Source organism: Phascolarctos cinereus, unplaced genomic scaffold (assembly GCF_003287225.1).
Source record: "Phascolarctos cinereus isolate Bilbo 61053 unplaced genomic scaffold, phaCin_HiC Scaffold_7;HRSCAF=346, whole genome shotgun sequence".
Taxonomy (NCBI): domain Eukaryota; kingdom Metazoa; phylum Chordata; class Mammalia; order Diprotodontia; family Phascolarctidae; genus Phascolarctos; species Phascolarctos cinereus.
The window spans coordinates 69,861,834-69,876,789 of NW_027556180.1; the positions used below are offsets into that span (position 1 = coordinate 69,861,834).

The 14,956-nt window shown below is 43.1% G+C and overlaps 1 protein-coding gene across 1 annotated transcript in view; it reads left to right on the plus strand.

The window, feature by feature from the left end:
* The first annotated feature begins 3,734 nt into the window (after positions 1-3,734).
* MARCHF4 (membrane associated ring-CH-type finger 4) overlaps positions 3,735-14,956 on the plus strand; it is a 127,827-nt gene continuing 116,605 nt past the window's right edge. Inside the window, exon 1 of the mRNA XM_021002875.2 lies at positions 3,735-4,449. Within this exon, the coding sequence (XP_020858534.1) occupies positions 3,937-4,449 (513 nt within the window). The 5' untranslated portion in view covers positions 3,735-3,936. The remainder of the gene's footprint in view (positions 4,450-14,956) is intronic.

Here is a 14,956-nt window from a genome sequence, read left to right on the forward strand (position 1 = left end):
TGTTGGTAGAGGGAATACCCCAAATTATAGATCATGGAAGAAAGAAAGAAACACACAAATGCCTGTCTCCAAGCTTACTAGGGGTGTGGGTGGAATGGGATCTGGTTGTCTCACTCCAAAAGGGGTCACTGATTTGTCCCACTGGGAGCAGATGACATTTTACTAGTTTCCCTTAGGTTCTTATTATCTCTAACGGTAAGATAATAAGAGATAATACTTTCAATGCTCATGCTTTCATCAATGATACGATCATTATAATTTGGGGAACAATTTAGCATCATGATAATCTTTTTACACTTTATCCTTGGAATGGTATGGACTTCAATAGCAACAATCAAGGGGAAGGGGCATCATTCCAACAAGTTGCTCACTTGTGTTGCCTGGTAGTGTTGCCTGGTACCCAAATAGTGGGGTCCTTGCCCCATAGTGCTTTTAGGAATGAACCAGTAACTCCTTTGGCAACAGGGGCCATTTTCTTGCATCTAGCAAGAGGATCGCTTCATGCCAAAGATGCTGAGGGGCCGAGAAGCATTGCTACGACTGGCAGACAACTTTTAGGGGCCTCTTATCCAAGACCACAATGCTAGAAATAGGGTGGAAGCTTATGATAAAGGATATGGGAGTGCTCAGATGTCTTCTATAATTTGTTTCATACCAGCTCATCCAGGTTGGTGATTCACTAATCCAGGTGCTAACTATCTATATGCCTTCATTTCTTCTTCTCTTCGGTCTTGCAATTCACCTTTCTGGCCATTTTCCTGCTTTTTAGCCATTCTTCTTGGGGAGAGGGCTGGAGCAGAAAAAGGAATGGAAATGCATGCATATTGCTGTTTCTCAGAAGAAGAAATTGGAAAAGGTGGAGGGTAGGAGCTGTTGATTAAAATGGAAGTATGGTCTTGTCTGTGGATCTCAATATCCAGGATCCACTAGATCATAAACAAAAATGCCATAATGTAGGATAATGAAGATGAAGAAGAAAATGGAGATGATTGCAATCATCCTTTGTTACCGCTTATATTTAGCCAATGAATTTTAAGTCCCTGCTTTTCAGTAAAATCTTAATTCGAACTCTCCCCACCACCAGTTTTGTGGATCCTCCAGGTTTTGTGTGGGAGTCTCAAAACTTCATCCACCTCCACTTCCTCACCCCCTCCCAAGGCCTGTAAGACAGACATCCAATTAAAACTGATATCCACACTTAAATGTGCAGGTCAACAGTACTTAGTTCAGGAGATGATAAGGTAGTTGTCGTTGAGTCATTTACACCAAGGCATGCACCCTAATCTTCCACTCCAGAGCAACTGTCGGAGATACTAGAGTTAGCATCTGAATCTTTCTTTCTCCTTCCCCCACCCTCTCTTCTCCCTCTCCCACTTTTCTCTATCCCTCCACCCCTTTCCTCTCTAACTCCCTCCCTTTTTTGTTTCCCTCCCTTTATCCGTCTCCCTCTCTATCTCCATCTCTTTCACTGTCCCTTTCTCCCTCTCTCTCTATCCCTCTCTTCTCTTTCCCCCTCTCCTCCTCTTTTCTTCCACCCCTCCCAGGCTGCGTCAGTCCCCCAGTAGCGTGACGCGCGGGGTCTGGGTGGGAGCTGTCCAGCAGCCCAGGGTGCTGAATGCAGCAGCGGAGGCAGCGGAGGCGGTGGCGGAGACAGCAGAAGCCACAACACTCAGAACCTCTCTTTTCAGTCCGGGGACCTGCAGCTTGCCGCCCCCACCGCCTCCCTCTCAACACCACCCTTTTGCTTTGCTTTTGCACCGCAGATCGAGCTGGGGGACAGAAGCCGAGGCGGCAGGCTCTGAACACCGGGGAAGACAAGACGACACCCGACATCCTTGCATTTTATTTGCTTTCTCTCCCTTTTTATAATATATTTGCATATATATTATACATTTTTTTTTGCAAGTCAAGGGCAGGAAGCTAAAGCCACATCCTGGCTCCCCCCAAACGCCGCCACATCTCTCCCCTCACCCTCCCCTCCCTACAGTCTCCAGCTTGCACCGCAAACAAGCCTTACCTCGTTGCATCTGCGAGGAGAGGTAGCAACATCGAATAGAGCCAGCCAGAAGAAGCGGACAGGAGGGGAGGGCGGAGAGGGGTAGGGACCCAGCCAGGTCGGCCGCCGAGAGGTGGGTGGGGGGCTGGTGGGGGGAGGGGGCAGGGGTAGGAGCTGCAGGCAAAGACACAGCAGCCTTCCCTTTCCCCCTCCCCCTCCCCAAAACCACCCCAGACGCGGACTGCAAGCTTTTATTATTATTTTTAATTGTATTATTGCACTCCTTTTGTTTTTCATATATATACGCATATATATAAAAAACAATATTCCGTCTCTCCAAGTCGGCCCTCCTCACCCTCCACTCTCCTTGTCCCTCCCGGCCCTCACCCCTCACCCCCACCCCACGCCTGCCTTGCCTACGGTCGCATGGCAGCGCTACCAGGGAGCTGGGGCTCAGGGCCAGCCCCCAGGGAAGGAGGAGGAGGAGGATCATGAAGCTCGGACCCGCGGCCGCGCCGAGCGGCTGGCAGCAAGAGGACGAGACGGAGCAGCCCCCACCCCGGAGACAGCCGGACGCCGCCGAGAAGCAGCAACAGCCTCAGCCTCAGCCACCGCCGCCGCCGCAGCAACAGCAGCGCCGGACTCGGTCAGAGGAGAAAGAGGAGGAGGAGGAGGAGGAGGGGGGGGAGGAAGAGGAGGAGGACGGCGACGAAGAGGAGAAGGCGGCGGAGGAGGAAGAAGAGGAAGAAGAGCAAGGGGTCAGCCCTAACCTCCAGTTCTCCCTGCCCTCGCTGCCCTCCAGCAGGGGCCTTTAATGGAGCCAAGACGAGGGGACCTCGGATTTACAAGCTACAGCAAGGGTGGTCTGGGAGCCGAGATCATGTAACCCACCCCTTCTTTCCTCCTCCCCCCTTTCCACACACCCTTTTTTCTTCCCCTTAAGCTCACCTCCCTCTTTCCTTAGGGAGGGACCTCCACGCTCAGGAAGGAGCCCGCACTGCAAGAGTTAAACGTGCTTTCCAATCTCTCCCCACCCACCCCACCCCAAGAGCCACCACCACCTAGTCTCTCTGTCCAAACCTATCTTCTCTTAAAAAAAAAAATCTTTGTTGTCCAAAAAGCCTTCCCTACCCTCTCCATCCCTTTGGCAGCAGAGGCAAAGCACACTTACCTATTTCAATAACCCAAATCTTCCTAACTCAACTCTGCTCCTACCAGCCTCTCTGGTGCTTCTGGGATTAATCTCCCCAACTCTCTTCACCTAGGGTTTGAAACTTCCAACACACCACCCCCCTCCCAGCCCTATTCCTTATTACCCGAAGAAAGTCCACCCCCTTTACATACACTCATAACCATTTATCAGGAGTAGGTTTTTCCAGAGTTGAGCTCAGTCCACTTCCTTATTTGGTTTAAACTCTTCCTGCCCTAACCCCTCTAATCCAAAAGAAAGACACCTCCACTCCTTACTAGGACTTTGAGGAGAATTGAATAATTCTCCAGCCCCTACCCTACCTCCCACTCCAAAGGAATTCCCAGCTAAAAAGGCTTTGGGCTGAAGGCCCAGTCTTCTCAACTCCTCTCTAGAGTCCCTCTGTTGCCCTACCCTACCCACTTAGCCCCAGTTTAAAGACAGAGAGGAGACCTTCTTGTCCAAATCAAGCCCTGGGTTTGAGGGAAGAAAGAAGATAAAGACAATTTTTTTTTCTTTTGGGGGGTGGGGGGGTGGGGGAGGGTTTAGTAACAACACATCATAGGAAGTTCACCCCTCAGGGGCATTTAGCATTTTGTGATTTGGAGGAAATTTAAGAGAGGGGAGTGACAAAGTAAACTCCCCCTCAACCCCCATAGCACAAATACACTGTGGTCCCCCCACCTCCATCCAGTCCCCCTATCCCTAAAGACTCCAGTTGGGAGCTCGGCCCTCTCTCTACCATAGGCACATGCTAATGCCCCTGAGTGGGTTCCTTTGGTGGTGGTGGTGCTGTTGCTGGTACTGCTGTGGAGGGTGTTACCAGGCTCCCCAGATGTTGCGCCACCAGGGTCTCCTCAAGTGCCGATGTCGCATGCTCTTCAATGACCTGAAGGTCTTCTTGCTTCGGCGCCCACCGCCGACCCCGCTGCCCATGCACGGTGACCCCCAGCCCCCTGGCTTGGCAGCCAACAACAACACCCTCCCAGCCCTGGGTGCTGGTGGATGGGTAGGCTGGAGGGGTCCTCGAGAGGGGCCCAATGGGGAGATCCCTCCTCTGCCACCTCCACCACCCTTTCCACCCTCCTCTGCAGAGGACGACTGGGGTGGCCAGGTTGTGGAGCCACCTGCCTCCCTGCTCAGCAGCACCTCCTCAGATGACTTCTGTAAAGGGAAGGCTGAGGACCGCTATTCACTTGGCAGCAGCCTGGACAGTGGCATGAGGACCCCCCTCTGCAGGATCTGCTTCCAGGGCCCTGAACAGGTGAGTCCTTCTTCTTCTTCTTCTTCTTCTTCTTCTTCTTCTTCTTCTTCTTATCTTACTCCTTGGCATCTTCTGGGTGTTGAAGATGCATAGTTACTAACCTATATATTTTAGATGAACTCTAACTTGGGTCCTGGAGAGGCCAATCAGATATTCTCCATTTCAAAGCCCCAAAAGATACATTATGAGTTTCAAGGACTCATCAATGGTTGATTCTTCTCTCTAGATTTGCCAAGGTGGCCAAGGGATGGAATCTTTTGTGTCTCTAGTAGTATCTTACCAGTATCTCATCCTAGTGGTATCTTACCCATCTTGGAGGAAAAGGAATGGGGAGTAGTGACTCTGGAAGAGATTTCTTTGGTGTTACTGACATGTTTTAGTCGTCACAATTCCCTTTTCAATGATATAACCCCAGCCCCACTCAGAATGCTTCCTCAGCAGCCTCAAACTCAAGAATAAGGAGTCCAGAAGACATTAGGGAAAGGAAGCCTATTAGCAATGATATTTTTTCAGGACTCCCTTTGGGTATCTGACTCTATCTGGGGATACTCTCTCATATCTCAAGACCAACCTCACAGTCAACTTTTTCTGCCTCCACAAGTTCTCCAAGACCCCTCTGGCTTTCCTCAATAGATTCTGTGCTTTTTATTTTGAGAACATCCCAGCTCTAATGCCTTGTTTTCCAGAGCACCATCTTCTCACACCCACAGTAGATTATACACCCACACTCACAAAGGATTACACAGTTTGCTCAAAAAGCCCTAGTATTCCATAACCCCCGCCATGACTGCAGACTGAGATTCAAGTTTTTCTAGGTAGAAAGATGAGATAGAGAGATATGGGGGAGGGGTGTTTTGGTAAGTCTCTTTCTTTCCAAAGAATCTAAAACTGATGGGTTCAGAAATAGCTTTTGAACAGCCTATATTAGAAGAGCAATTGGAGGTGAGCCTTGGGTAGAAAGACTTTCTATTGGACCATTCATTGAAGTCTTTTGGCAATAGGAATATATACTCTCACTGATGGAATTCTGACCACAGTTCCTGCATCCTGGGTCCTCTTTCCTGCCACCCTGGTTCACTCCTCGTAGACATACTACCTGTCTAAAATCCTGAACCTACTCTTGTCTTTTGGCATATCTGGAACATCTGGGAAGTAGCCATATGTTTCCTCAAAGTCCTGAGTTGTGCCAGTTCTTGCCAAGGGAACTCTCAGGTGAAGGATTCTAATAGAGAGACCTGGATTCATCCCTATAAGGAAAGTAATGAGCTGGGCATGATGAAGAGGAAAAAAACTGGTCAAAACAAAATAAAGTTAGAGTTTTTTGGAGGATGAAAAGTCGCCAATTTGGGCTTCTAGCCATTGGAAAAGTCCCATAAACACCTATCCTGCTATTTATTCCCCAGTTCCATGTCCATGCTGCTTTGGGCATTCAATTTATTAGAAAATGTTCTGCAAATTCACAGGTTATACTTTCCAAGGAATGGAGATCACACTTGTATGACAAGAGAAGCTAGAAAATGTGGTTTGGATAGAAAACCTGAGGGGATGTAAGAAGTTGGCAGAAACTTTGGTGGTGGTGAAGAGGGCTGGGGCAGAGTGATGGGCTCCAACAAATACTTCTTAGGTAGTTACATTGTGGTAGAGACGGCATTTATGAAGTTTGATGAGCAAAAGATTTAACATAATGCAGGCAAGATACCTTTCAATTGCTTGCTCCCTTCCTGAATACAGGATGGGTGCTGACTTTGTAGTCCGGGCAACCTGTTGCAGAATGCTTAAGGATCCAGTGTTGATTCCAGGGCATAGAGGTGGGTTCAGGGAAATGGGGATGGTATGTCACAGAACAAAAGTCTGGGAGGTAGTAGCCACTGCTATATTTTAGCTACATCTCAATAAGATGAAATTACTTTGAGAGACTGGGGTCTAGACTAGTAACCATGCAGCTTCATATGAAAGCATTTCTGCTTTGAACAGAAATGTTCTCACCTACCAAAGGAAAGAAACATTTCTGATTTCATTGATATAGGGAACTCCCAGATGAGAAAACCTCTGGGACCAATGCAAGCTAGCACCTTCTCTACCCTTTTAGTATTAGACAGATGTCCAAAAACACTAAGAGATTAAGTGACTTGCTCAGGGTCACACAGCCAGTGCGTGTGAGAGGCAGAACCTGAACCCAGATCTTTCTGTCTCCAAGGCCAGCTCTCTATCCACTATTCACACTGCCTTTCAACAAAGGAAAAATCAGGAATCCCACCCAGTTCTCTACTTCCAGACTTCACCTTTCTCTCCGATTCCTGAATGTACAGCAGAGAAACTCTTTCTACTGGGAGATCATAGTGAATGAAGACTTCATGCTGATTACTTTCAGTGGGGCTTAGTACCAGGATCACAGATCCTCAGACCAAACCCTTCTGTGATGGGAAAGAATCATTCAGCCTTCTAGGAGTTCTCCTGACATTTGTTCTGCCCTCTTGGGATCTGGTGGTATAGGTTACCCCATCTCCTCTGAGATATCTTAGCCCTGTTGGAATAGGTGCTTATGTCTGCTGCAGAAAGCATCCAAGTCTCTAGAAAACAGCAAGATCGGAATTTAAGATATAGATTCTAGGCCTCACCATCATCTTTGTTTCTCTGCATTCCTTTAGTAAGGTGTCTCACTTTTTTAGATCTCAGTTTTACTCTCATTGATATGAGCAAATGTTTCCTTCTTCCTTCTGCCAAGTATTTGTTGGGAGGCTCCAGGAGAAATCGAATGTGGGTCTAATACCAGTAGTGTTCATTGATTCAATCTACTACAGGGCCTTCCTTAAACTGGAAACTTTCTCTTTCTGTACCTCAGTATTTTAAAGTGGCATCAAAGTTTAAGCAACAAAATCAACAATTCAGATTTGTTTTTGTTCTTTTAGCTTTTCAAAGCTCTTTCCTCATGAAAGCCAGTGAGGTTACTGTGATGGAGTGGTAAAAACAATATCTGTGAAATCACAGACTTATGTTGAAATCCAGGCTGTGACAATTATCTGTGGTACCTTGAACAAATCTCTTACAAATGGGATAGTAATTGTAAAGCACTTAGCACAGTGCTTGGCACATAGTAACCACTATATAAATGTTAGTAATTGTCATATTATTATTATTATTATTAATTACTTACCCTCTCTGGCTTTAGTTTTCTTATCTGCAAAATAAAAGGGTTGAATTGGATGATTCCAAAGGTTCCCTTAATCTCTAAAATGTGTGATTCTAGGAAGATAGTGTAAGTATTATTAATCTCATTTTACAGATGAGGAAACTGAGGCTCAGAGAGTGATTTGTCCATGGCCACACAACTTGTGTCAGGGTGGAACTCAGGACCTAGGTATCCTGACTCCAAGCCTAGTCTCCTTGGCACTGTAACGCAGGGGAACCTCCTTTGACATGTGGGCTACGTTGCTGTTGCTTAAATTAAATGTATTATCAGGATGTCACTGCATTTGCTGGTTATATTTAAGGGATATGTTATAGGCCATGTTATAACATGTAGGCCATGTTATTACGGGGTCAACTTGGAGTAATAATTACAGCAATAACCTGCTCCTTAGAATTCTAAGCTACCTTTCCCAGCTTTGATCTCCCTTCAACTTTGCAGTATCTGTACAAGAGAGGGTGAGGTTTGGGATGAGAGGTGACAGGAAGGGGATCAATTACTCCCCATTTTATGAAAGAGAAATCTTTGAAGAACAGAAATGGAAAATATGGCATCCTCCATCTTAGCTATTTCAGCATGTGTCCAGCAGTCAAAATCACAGAATCTCAGAGTGAGAAGAGAACTTGAAAATTTTCTAGTCTACTATGTACCTGGACCAGAATTCCCTTTATAGAATTTCTGATGAGTGCCCACTTAGCCTCCTCCTGAGTGGGGAACACACTACTAACTCCTAAGGCAGTCCAGTCTGCTTTGGGACAGCTCTGTTAGGAAGTTTTTCCATAGACAGAGCAGAAATCTGCCACTCCTTAGTGCCTACCTGTTGGTCACTCTCAGGCCTAGAAAACAAAAAACATTTTTAGAGGCTGAGCATTTGGGTTTTCTATTCATCCTCTATCACAGTGGTGTCAAACTTAAAATAGAAATAGAGGCCATTAATCTGGTACATACAAATCTGTGTGGTTGCATATTAACTAGCTTAAAAATGTGATGTTATCTATGCTTTATTGTATTTCTGTTTATGTTGTTGAATATTTCTCAATTATGTTTTAATCTGGTTTGAGCAGCATTTTGGAGTGGACCTTGTGTTTAACATCTTTTCCTCTACCATATGTGTACTTAATAACCTTCTATGTGTACAACAGTACTTTGAGTGCTGGTGGAGATTATGAAGCAAGAAACTGGATCTCTTGCTTCTAAGGGCTTCCAATATAAATGTTGGAGATTGGATCAAACTGTAGTGATCAGAATAGCTCCACCTCCATACAAACAGCACTCTCGACATCACTGCCCACAAACACAGACATAAGTGCTTGCCCTAGAGAGCATATTAGGCAGGATGAGGAAAGGCAGAGTTATTGTGAGAATAAGTGATGCTTTGAGATTAGGCTCTGGTCTATCTGAGAAGGCTGGCTAAAAAGCCCTTCTCAACTGCTCGCTCTCTCTCTCTCTCTCTCTCTCTCAGCTTCTTGGAATTAAAAATGGGTCAAGGATTGAAGAGGGTATGACCTACCCACCCCTCATGCACAAAAGGACTCATTTTCACACTGCCTAAATCACATTCCATTGATTAGTTCAGAAAACAGGGCCCTCCTTCCCAGTCTATTTAAACTGAAGAGATTGTTTTCACTTCTAGTTTGTCAGGAAAACTAAGGTAGAAGCTGCCTGGCTGTGGTTGTTGATTACTCCTTGAGCATCTAGAATGCTTTAGGCACAAAGTACCTTCATTATCTTCATTATCAAAAAGCCTGTATTAAGTGCCAGTCTCTGTCTGGTGCTCAGTTGAGCAGAGCTTCTATTCTAGAGGGGTGATATGAATTGACTCAGCATAGGCAGTAATTAGCATAGCTGGAATTTGGACACAAGTCTTCTGATGTCAATCCTTTCTTCTGTATCACATGGTACTACTTTAGGGTTTACAAATTCTAAACCCTTAAATCTCTGTAGGGTTCATCTTTTCAGAGGGGGTGGGATATAAGTATTATTGACCATAGTTTACACGTGTAAACTGAGGCTCAGGTTTGCACGTAGTAGGAGCTTAATAGATGTTTATTGAATTGGACTGTCCAGGGTTACAAGAATCAGAGCTGGGACATATTAACTATAGGTGCAAGAAAAACTCTAACTTACCTGCAGTTCACTCCACTGATGAAAAAGTTTACTTGCTCCCCTAAGGTGAGGTTATGGGAGTTTGTGAACTGTTTTCCATTTGGTGAAGGTGATAGGTTCCTCTGTCACCACTGGAGACAAAGTGAAAGCAAAAGGGATTTGATGGCAGGAAGAGGTATTAATGTTAAACCCTTGGAAGGTGTAAGGGAACTGGGAATACACAGCAAGGATAAATGAGATTTCCCCTCCCCTTACCCCTAGGGACCTTTAAAAATGGGTGAGAAGAATTGAATATGTTGCCTCCAGCAAAGGGTGGAAAGCAGGAAAGAAGGAGAGGTGGAGGGAGGATAAAACCATAAAACCATGTCCATGAACTTTTTTGCCCTGGTGTAATAGAAATTTCTCATGCCCTAGGTGCAATAGAAATTAATAGTCATCAGTAAGAATTGAAAGCAAGATATGCCTCTTTTCTTTTCACTCTGTAATTGGTTTTCCTAAGACATTTTCTAAGTAGAGAATTGAACTGTTTGCTAGATGCAGTTATTTGTATTCTCTGAATCTGGTCATATGGGGAAGAACAATTAGCCATGGCTGGAAGGAGCCTGAGGAAATGGGGTAGGGTGGCTAAAAGTGCTTGCAAACATAAGAGAACATTTGTAAGGCCTGAGAGATTTTAAATCAAGATAGAAACGGATGACTCTCAGTTGGCTCTGCTAACTCTAGAACTCAAGGAATCTAGGACATGTTCCCTGACCACAGGAGAGATACGCCCACAAATGTGCTACATAAACACCATACTTGCTATCATTGTACACACAGACATCATGATACACATATGGTAATTAGAAATTCAACTTAGAAAAACTTTGAACACAGAACTCATATTCATCCTGAGTAACACTTGTAACACAGGCAAGAAACTACAGAGTGCATACAACTACCTCTAACATATATTCTAGGATTAGGATGGAAAGCTGGTCGGATAGGAAGTAGCTCATGGCCAATGGTGATGAAATATTGACTTCACCCTGAGGATGAATATCCACTTCAGGAGAAAGAGAGGAGTCCATGTCACACCCAAATGACAGAATATGTTCTATTCACCTTTCTGTCCCCAAGGTTCCATTTCAAAGCTACCAAAACCTATTTTCTCCCCATACCATTCTATTAAAGCATAAAATTCCTGAAACTTACTCTACAAGAGACTTATTCACAAATGTAATTATTCTTTCTTGGTAGACTATGTAAATAGAATAAAATTCCATTTTAAAACACCCCTCTACACTATGGATTCCCTCCATATATAGTGAAGAATAGAGAATTCATATCTTTCCTTATTACATAAAAAGCTTATGATGAATAGGGTGGGGGACATTCTGGTACCCTGATGTCTTTATTATAATGGAGTATAATTAACTGAAGGTAATTTTTTCTATTTGTATATTCATTAATTTATTCATTATTGGTATTTTCTCTACGTATTGGTCTATGTTAGTTTTGTATCTGATATGGTAAGCCCATTCAAGGCAGGCAGACAGGCAGCAAGCATTTATTAAACACTAGCTATGTGCCAGGTACTGTGCCAAACACTGAGGATTCAAATACAAGCAAAAAGAAAGACAGTCCCTACCCTCAGGTAGCTAACATTCTAATGGGGAAGACAACACATAAAAGGGAGCTAAAGAGGGATAGGAAAGAGAAAGTACTCTTTGGGGTGGGAGAATTCTGGAAAAACCTGAAAAGTCAGGAAAGGGAATGAGGCATGGCCCTCTTGGGTGGGCCCAGACTCTCAGTGGGGGTCCCAGGAAGAACTCTCCAGTGGAAGAAAGAGGCCAGAATGGCAGGTGAGATGTTCCAGGTAAAGAAGGCAGCTGAGTCAAAATGAAAAAGTACAAAAAGTCATGTCTGTTATTTAATCTAGGGCTAGAGTATACCTATTTGTCCTTTCATATTTCTCTGTCTGTTTCTGTGTCTCTGTCTTTGTCTCTGTCTCTCTCTGTCTCTTCTGTCTCCTAGCACGGACCTATATCTTCTTAGATATTAAATAAGGTATGTTTTAGGATGAAGAAGAAGCAGATACATGGTCTTTTAATTTAAGTCTGGTGAGGTTGTTTGACTGAGAATAACTGGAAAATTGGGAGAGAAAGGAGATATCTTGGGAATACTATTCTCTCTTTCTCCTTTCTGTAATTTCCTTCCTTCCTTCCTTCCTTCCTTCCTTCCTTCCTTCCTTCCTTCCTTCCTTCCTTCCTTCCTTCCTTTTATTATTTTTTTTCTTCCCACCTCTTAGGTCTTTCTTGCTGTCTTTGTTGTTTTTCTTTTCTGTTGACTTTCTTAGCTTGTACAATGGAGAACCACAAATGTGGAAGAGCAGAGGCGGGTGGGGATGGGCAGAGGCAAGGGAAAGATACTCTGATGAGTATAGGAATGACAGAGCGATTTCACGTATGAGAGGAAGGAGGCCAAGTTGGAAGTGAGCCCAGAAAGAAAAAAAAAGATGCTGGCAACACACGCTCTATAGCTGTAGCTATACCACCCCCATCTATAATATAGACACTATATTGTGTGTGCTTATAATGTCTATAGCTATCTTAAGAGGAAAATAAAAAGGGTGTGCACATTGGGGTGGGCTCACTGATGATGGAATATTCAAAAGCAAATATAACAATTTTGGTGATCTCATGGAGGGAAACTGTCAAGAAAAGCACTATCTGAAATAAAAACAAAGCCTGAGGAAAGAATGTTTTGCCAGAACTAGGCAGAAGCAGTGTGGCACAGTGAATAGAGCACAAGAAAGCCAAGAGACTTTCCCCTCACTATTCCTGGCTTTGTCAGTAATTAGCCACAGGATCTTGAGTAATCCATTTCTCTTCTCTGGGCCTCAGTTTCCTCATTTATAAAATCAAAAGGTTGGATTATACGATTTCTAAGGTCTCTTCCTGCTCTGACATTCTAGGAATCTATGGCACCTGATTCCTGGCCAGGATTCTTTTTTAAGTGGAGACACAGTTTGAATCCCATTTTGTCATTCATGTGAGCTTCTTTCTGAAGACCCTTCAGAGATCACTCTAATGTCCCACCAGAGAGGAGGCATTCAATAAATATTTGTAAATGGTGATGATTTTTCCCATCTCTATCTCTCCAGGCACCCAGTACAATTAAAAATGATAGTTTTGGCCCTCTTTTTTCATATATGTAGAAGACACGAATGCATTTACACATGTATGATCATAAAGCAATGAGATTAAAACCACAACTCTTATGTATTTTCATTAAAATATAGTCACATTTCATATATAGGAGTAAGAGAAGTATAGATGAACTTGTCTGCAGGGGCCATTCAAACTCCATGAATTCTTGATTTTGTAATGATCAATGATATCTCATCTTGGGAATAATTACAGTCATTTATCCCAGTTTGTGTCCATTTTGCTATGAATGCAACTATTCTTATCATAGTGAAGAAGCCTGGGTGATCATACTTGATTTCTTGTTCTGTAGTTCTTGACTGGTCACTGTGTATATGTAGAGGGTATTCCAAAAGTCTTAGTACAGTAGGCTTTAATAGTTCAAATATGTGGTCATCTTTGAAACTATGGAAAGTAGAGGTTAACAATTTGTGGCAGGCATTGTTGGCAACGAGACATTTTCTTGGGTTTGCTTTGTTTTATTAATCAGCCATCAACGTTTCTATTGCTGCATTTTTGGAGGAATGTTTATATGATTTTGATTTAAGAGTGGAAGACAAGCTGTTGGAGGAAAGGCTTTCAATTGGTAGTTTATTCTGCTTAGTTTTGTAATGTCTACAAACACTAAGCACAGAGGAATCTTGTTTTCTCTACACCTTTTGCTCAATTGTGTGACAGTAAAGACGTCATCTACTGTAGTTGACTGACTGGATGACTGTAAAATGATGTTTACAAAGCTTTCCTATTTCCTTTTCACACCTTAATCAAGGATACTCTGTGTGTGTGTGTGTGTGTGTGTGTGTGTATGTACGTGTGTATGCGTGTATACACACAGCTAGGTGTTACACTAGATAGAGTGTCATGCCAAGAGTCAGGAAGTCTCATCTTCCTCAGTTCAAATCTGGCCTCAGACACTTCACAGCTGTATGACCCTGGGCAAGTCATTTAATCCTCATTTGTAAAATGAGCTAGAGAAGGAAATAGCAAACCACTTTAGTATCTTTTCCAAGAGAACCCCAAATGGGGACACAAAGAATTGGCCACAGTAGAAATGACTGAATAACAACAAATATGTGTGTGTGTATACATAAATGAATATATATATAATAGGATGTGTATATAAATATAAAGACACCCATAATTTATATACACATGTATGCATAATATTCTCATACAGATTTTACAGATATTCAAAAGTAAGCTTATTGATGTTCTCTATCAGCTTTTCCCTATAATAATAAGTGCTATGATTTTTCCAAGTATTTAGTGTTTTCTCTTCTTCCAGATATCTTGAGATGTGTTTTTTTAATGCCTTCAAGATTGTGTCACTTCTGGCACTTCCTCTTCTCCTTCCATGAACTTGGTCTAGTCCAGATACTACTCTCATCCTTTTTTTTTTATAAAGTAATATTTCTATTTCTTCATGAAACAGATCAAGGACTATGATATTAGAGTCCAAATATTATGACTCTACCATTATTTATGTGAAGAAATTCTTATGGAAATTTTCAAAGATCCTTTCTATTTTTCATCTTTTTGTGGCTCTTCTAGTTCCATTCTTAAATGTTTTCTGATAAGATCTGGCTAAATAAATTGAATCTCTCATTAAGCTTTCTATAAATTTACTGTTATTCCTTTTCTTGCCTTTCACTAATTTCTGCAGTCATGCTTCATTGCTTCTCCATGATTTTACAAATTGGTTTATGTTTAACGACAACAATCACAATAATAGCTAGAATTTATATGGCACCTACAATGAACCAGGCACTGTGCTAAGCACTTTACAAATATTATCTCATTTGATCTTCAACGACAACAACCTGGGAAGCAGGTGCTATTATTTCCATTTTACAGTTGATGAAACTGAGGCAAAAAGAGGTTACGTGACTTACTCAGGGTCATACAGCTGATAAATATTTGAAGCCAGATTTAAACTTGGGTCTTCCTGATTTTAGGCTCAGTGCTCTACCCACTGACCACCTAGCTGTTCTAAATTGGCATTGATTCTGGTTACCATAGCTTTTCA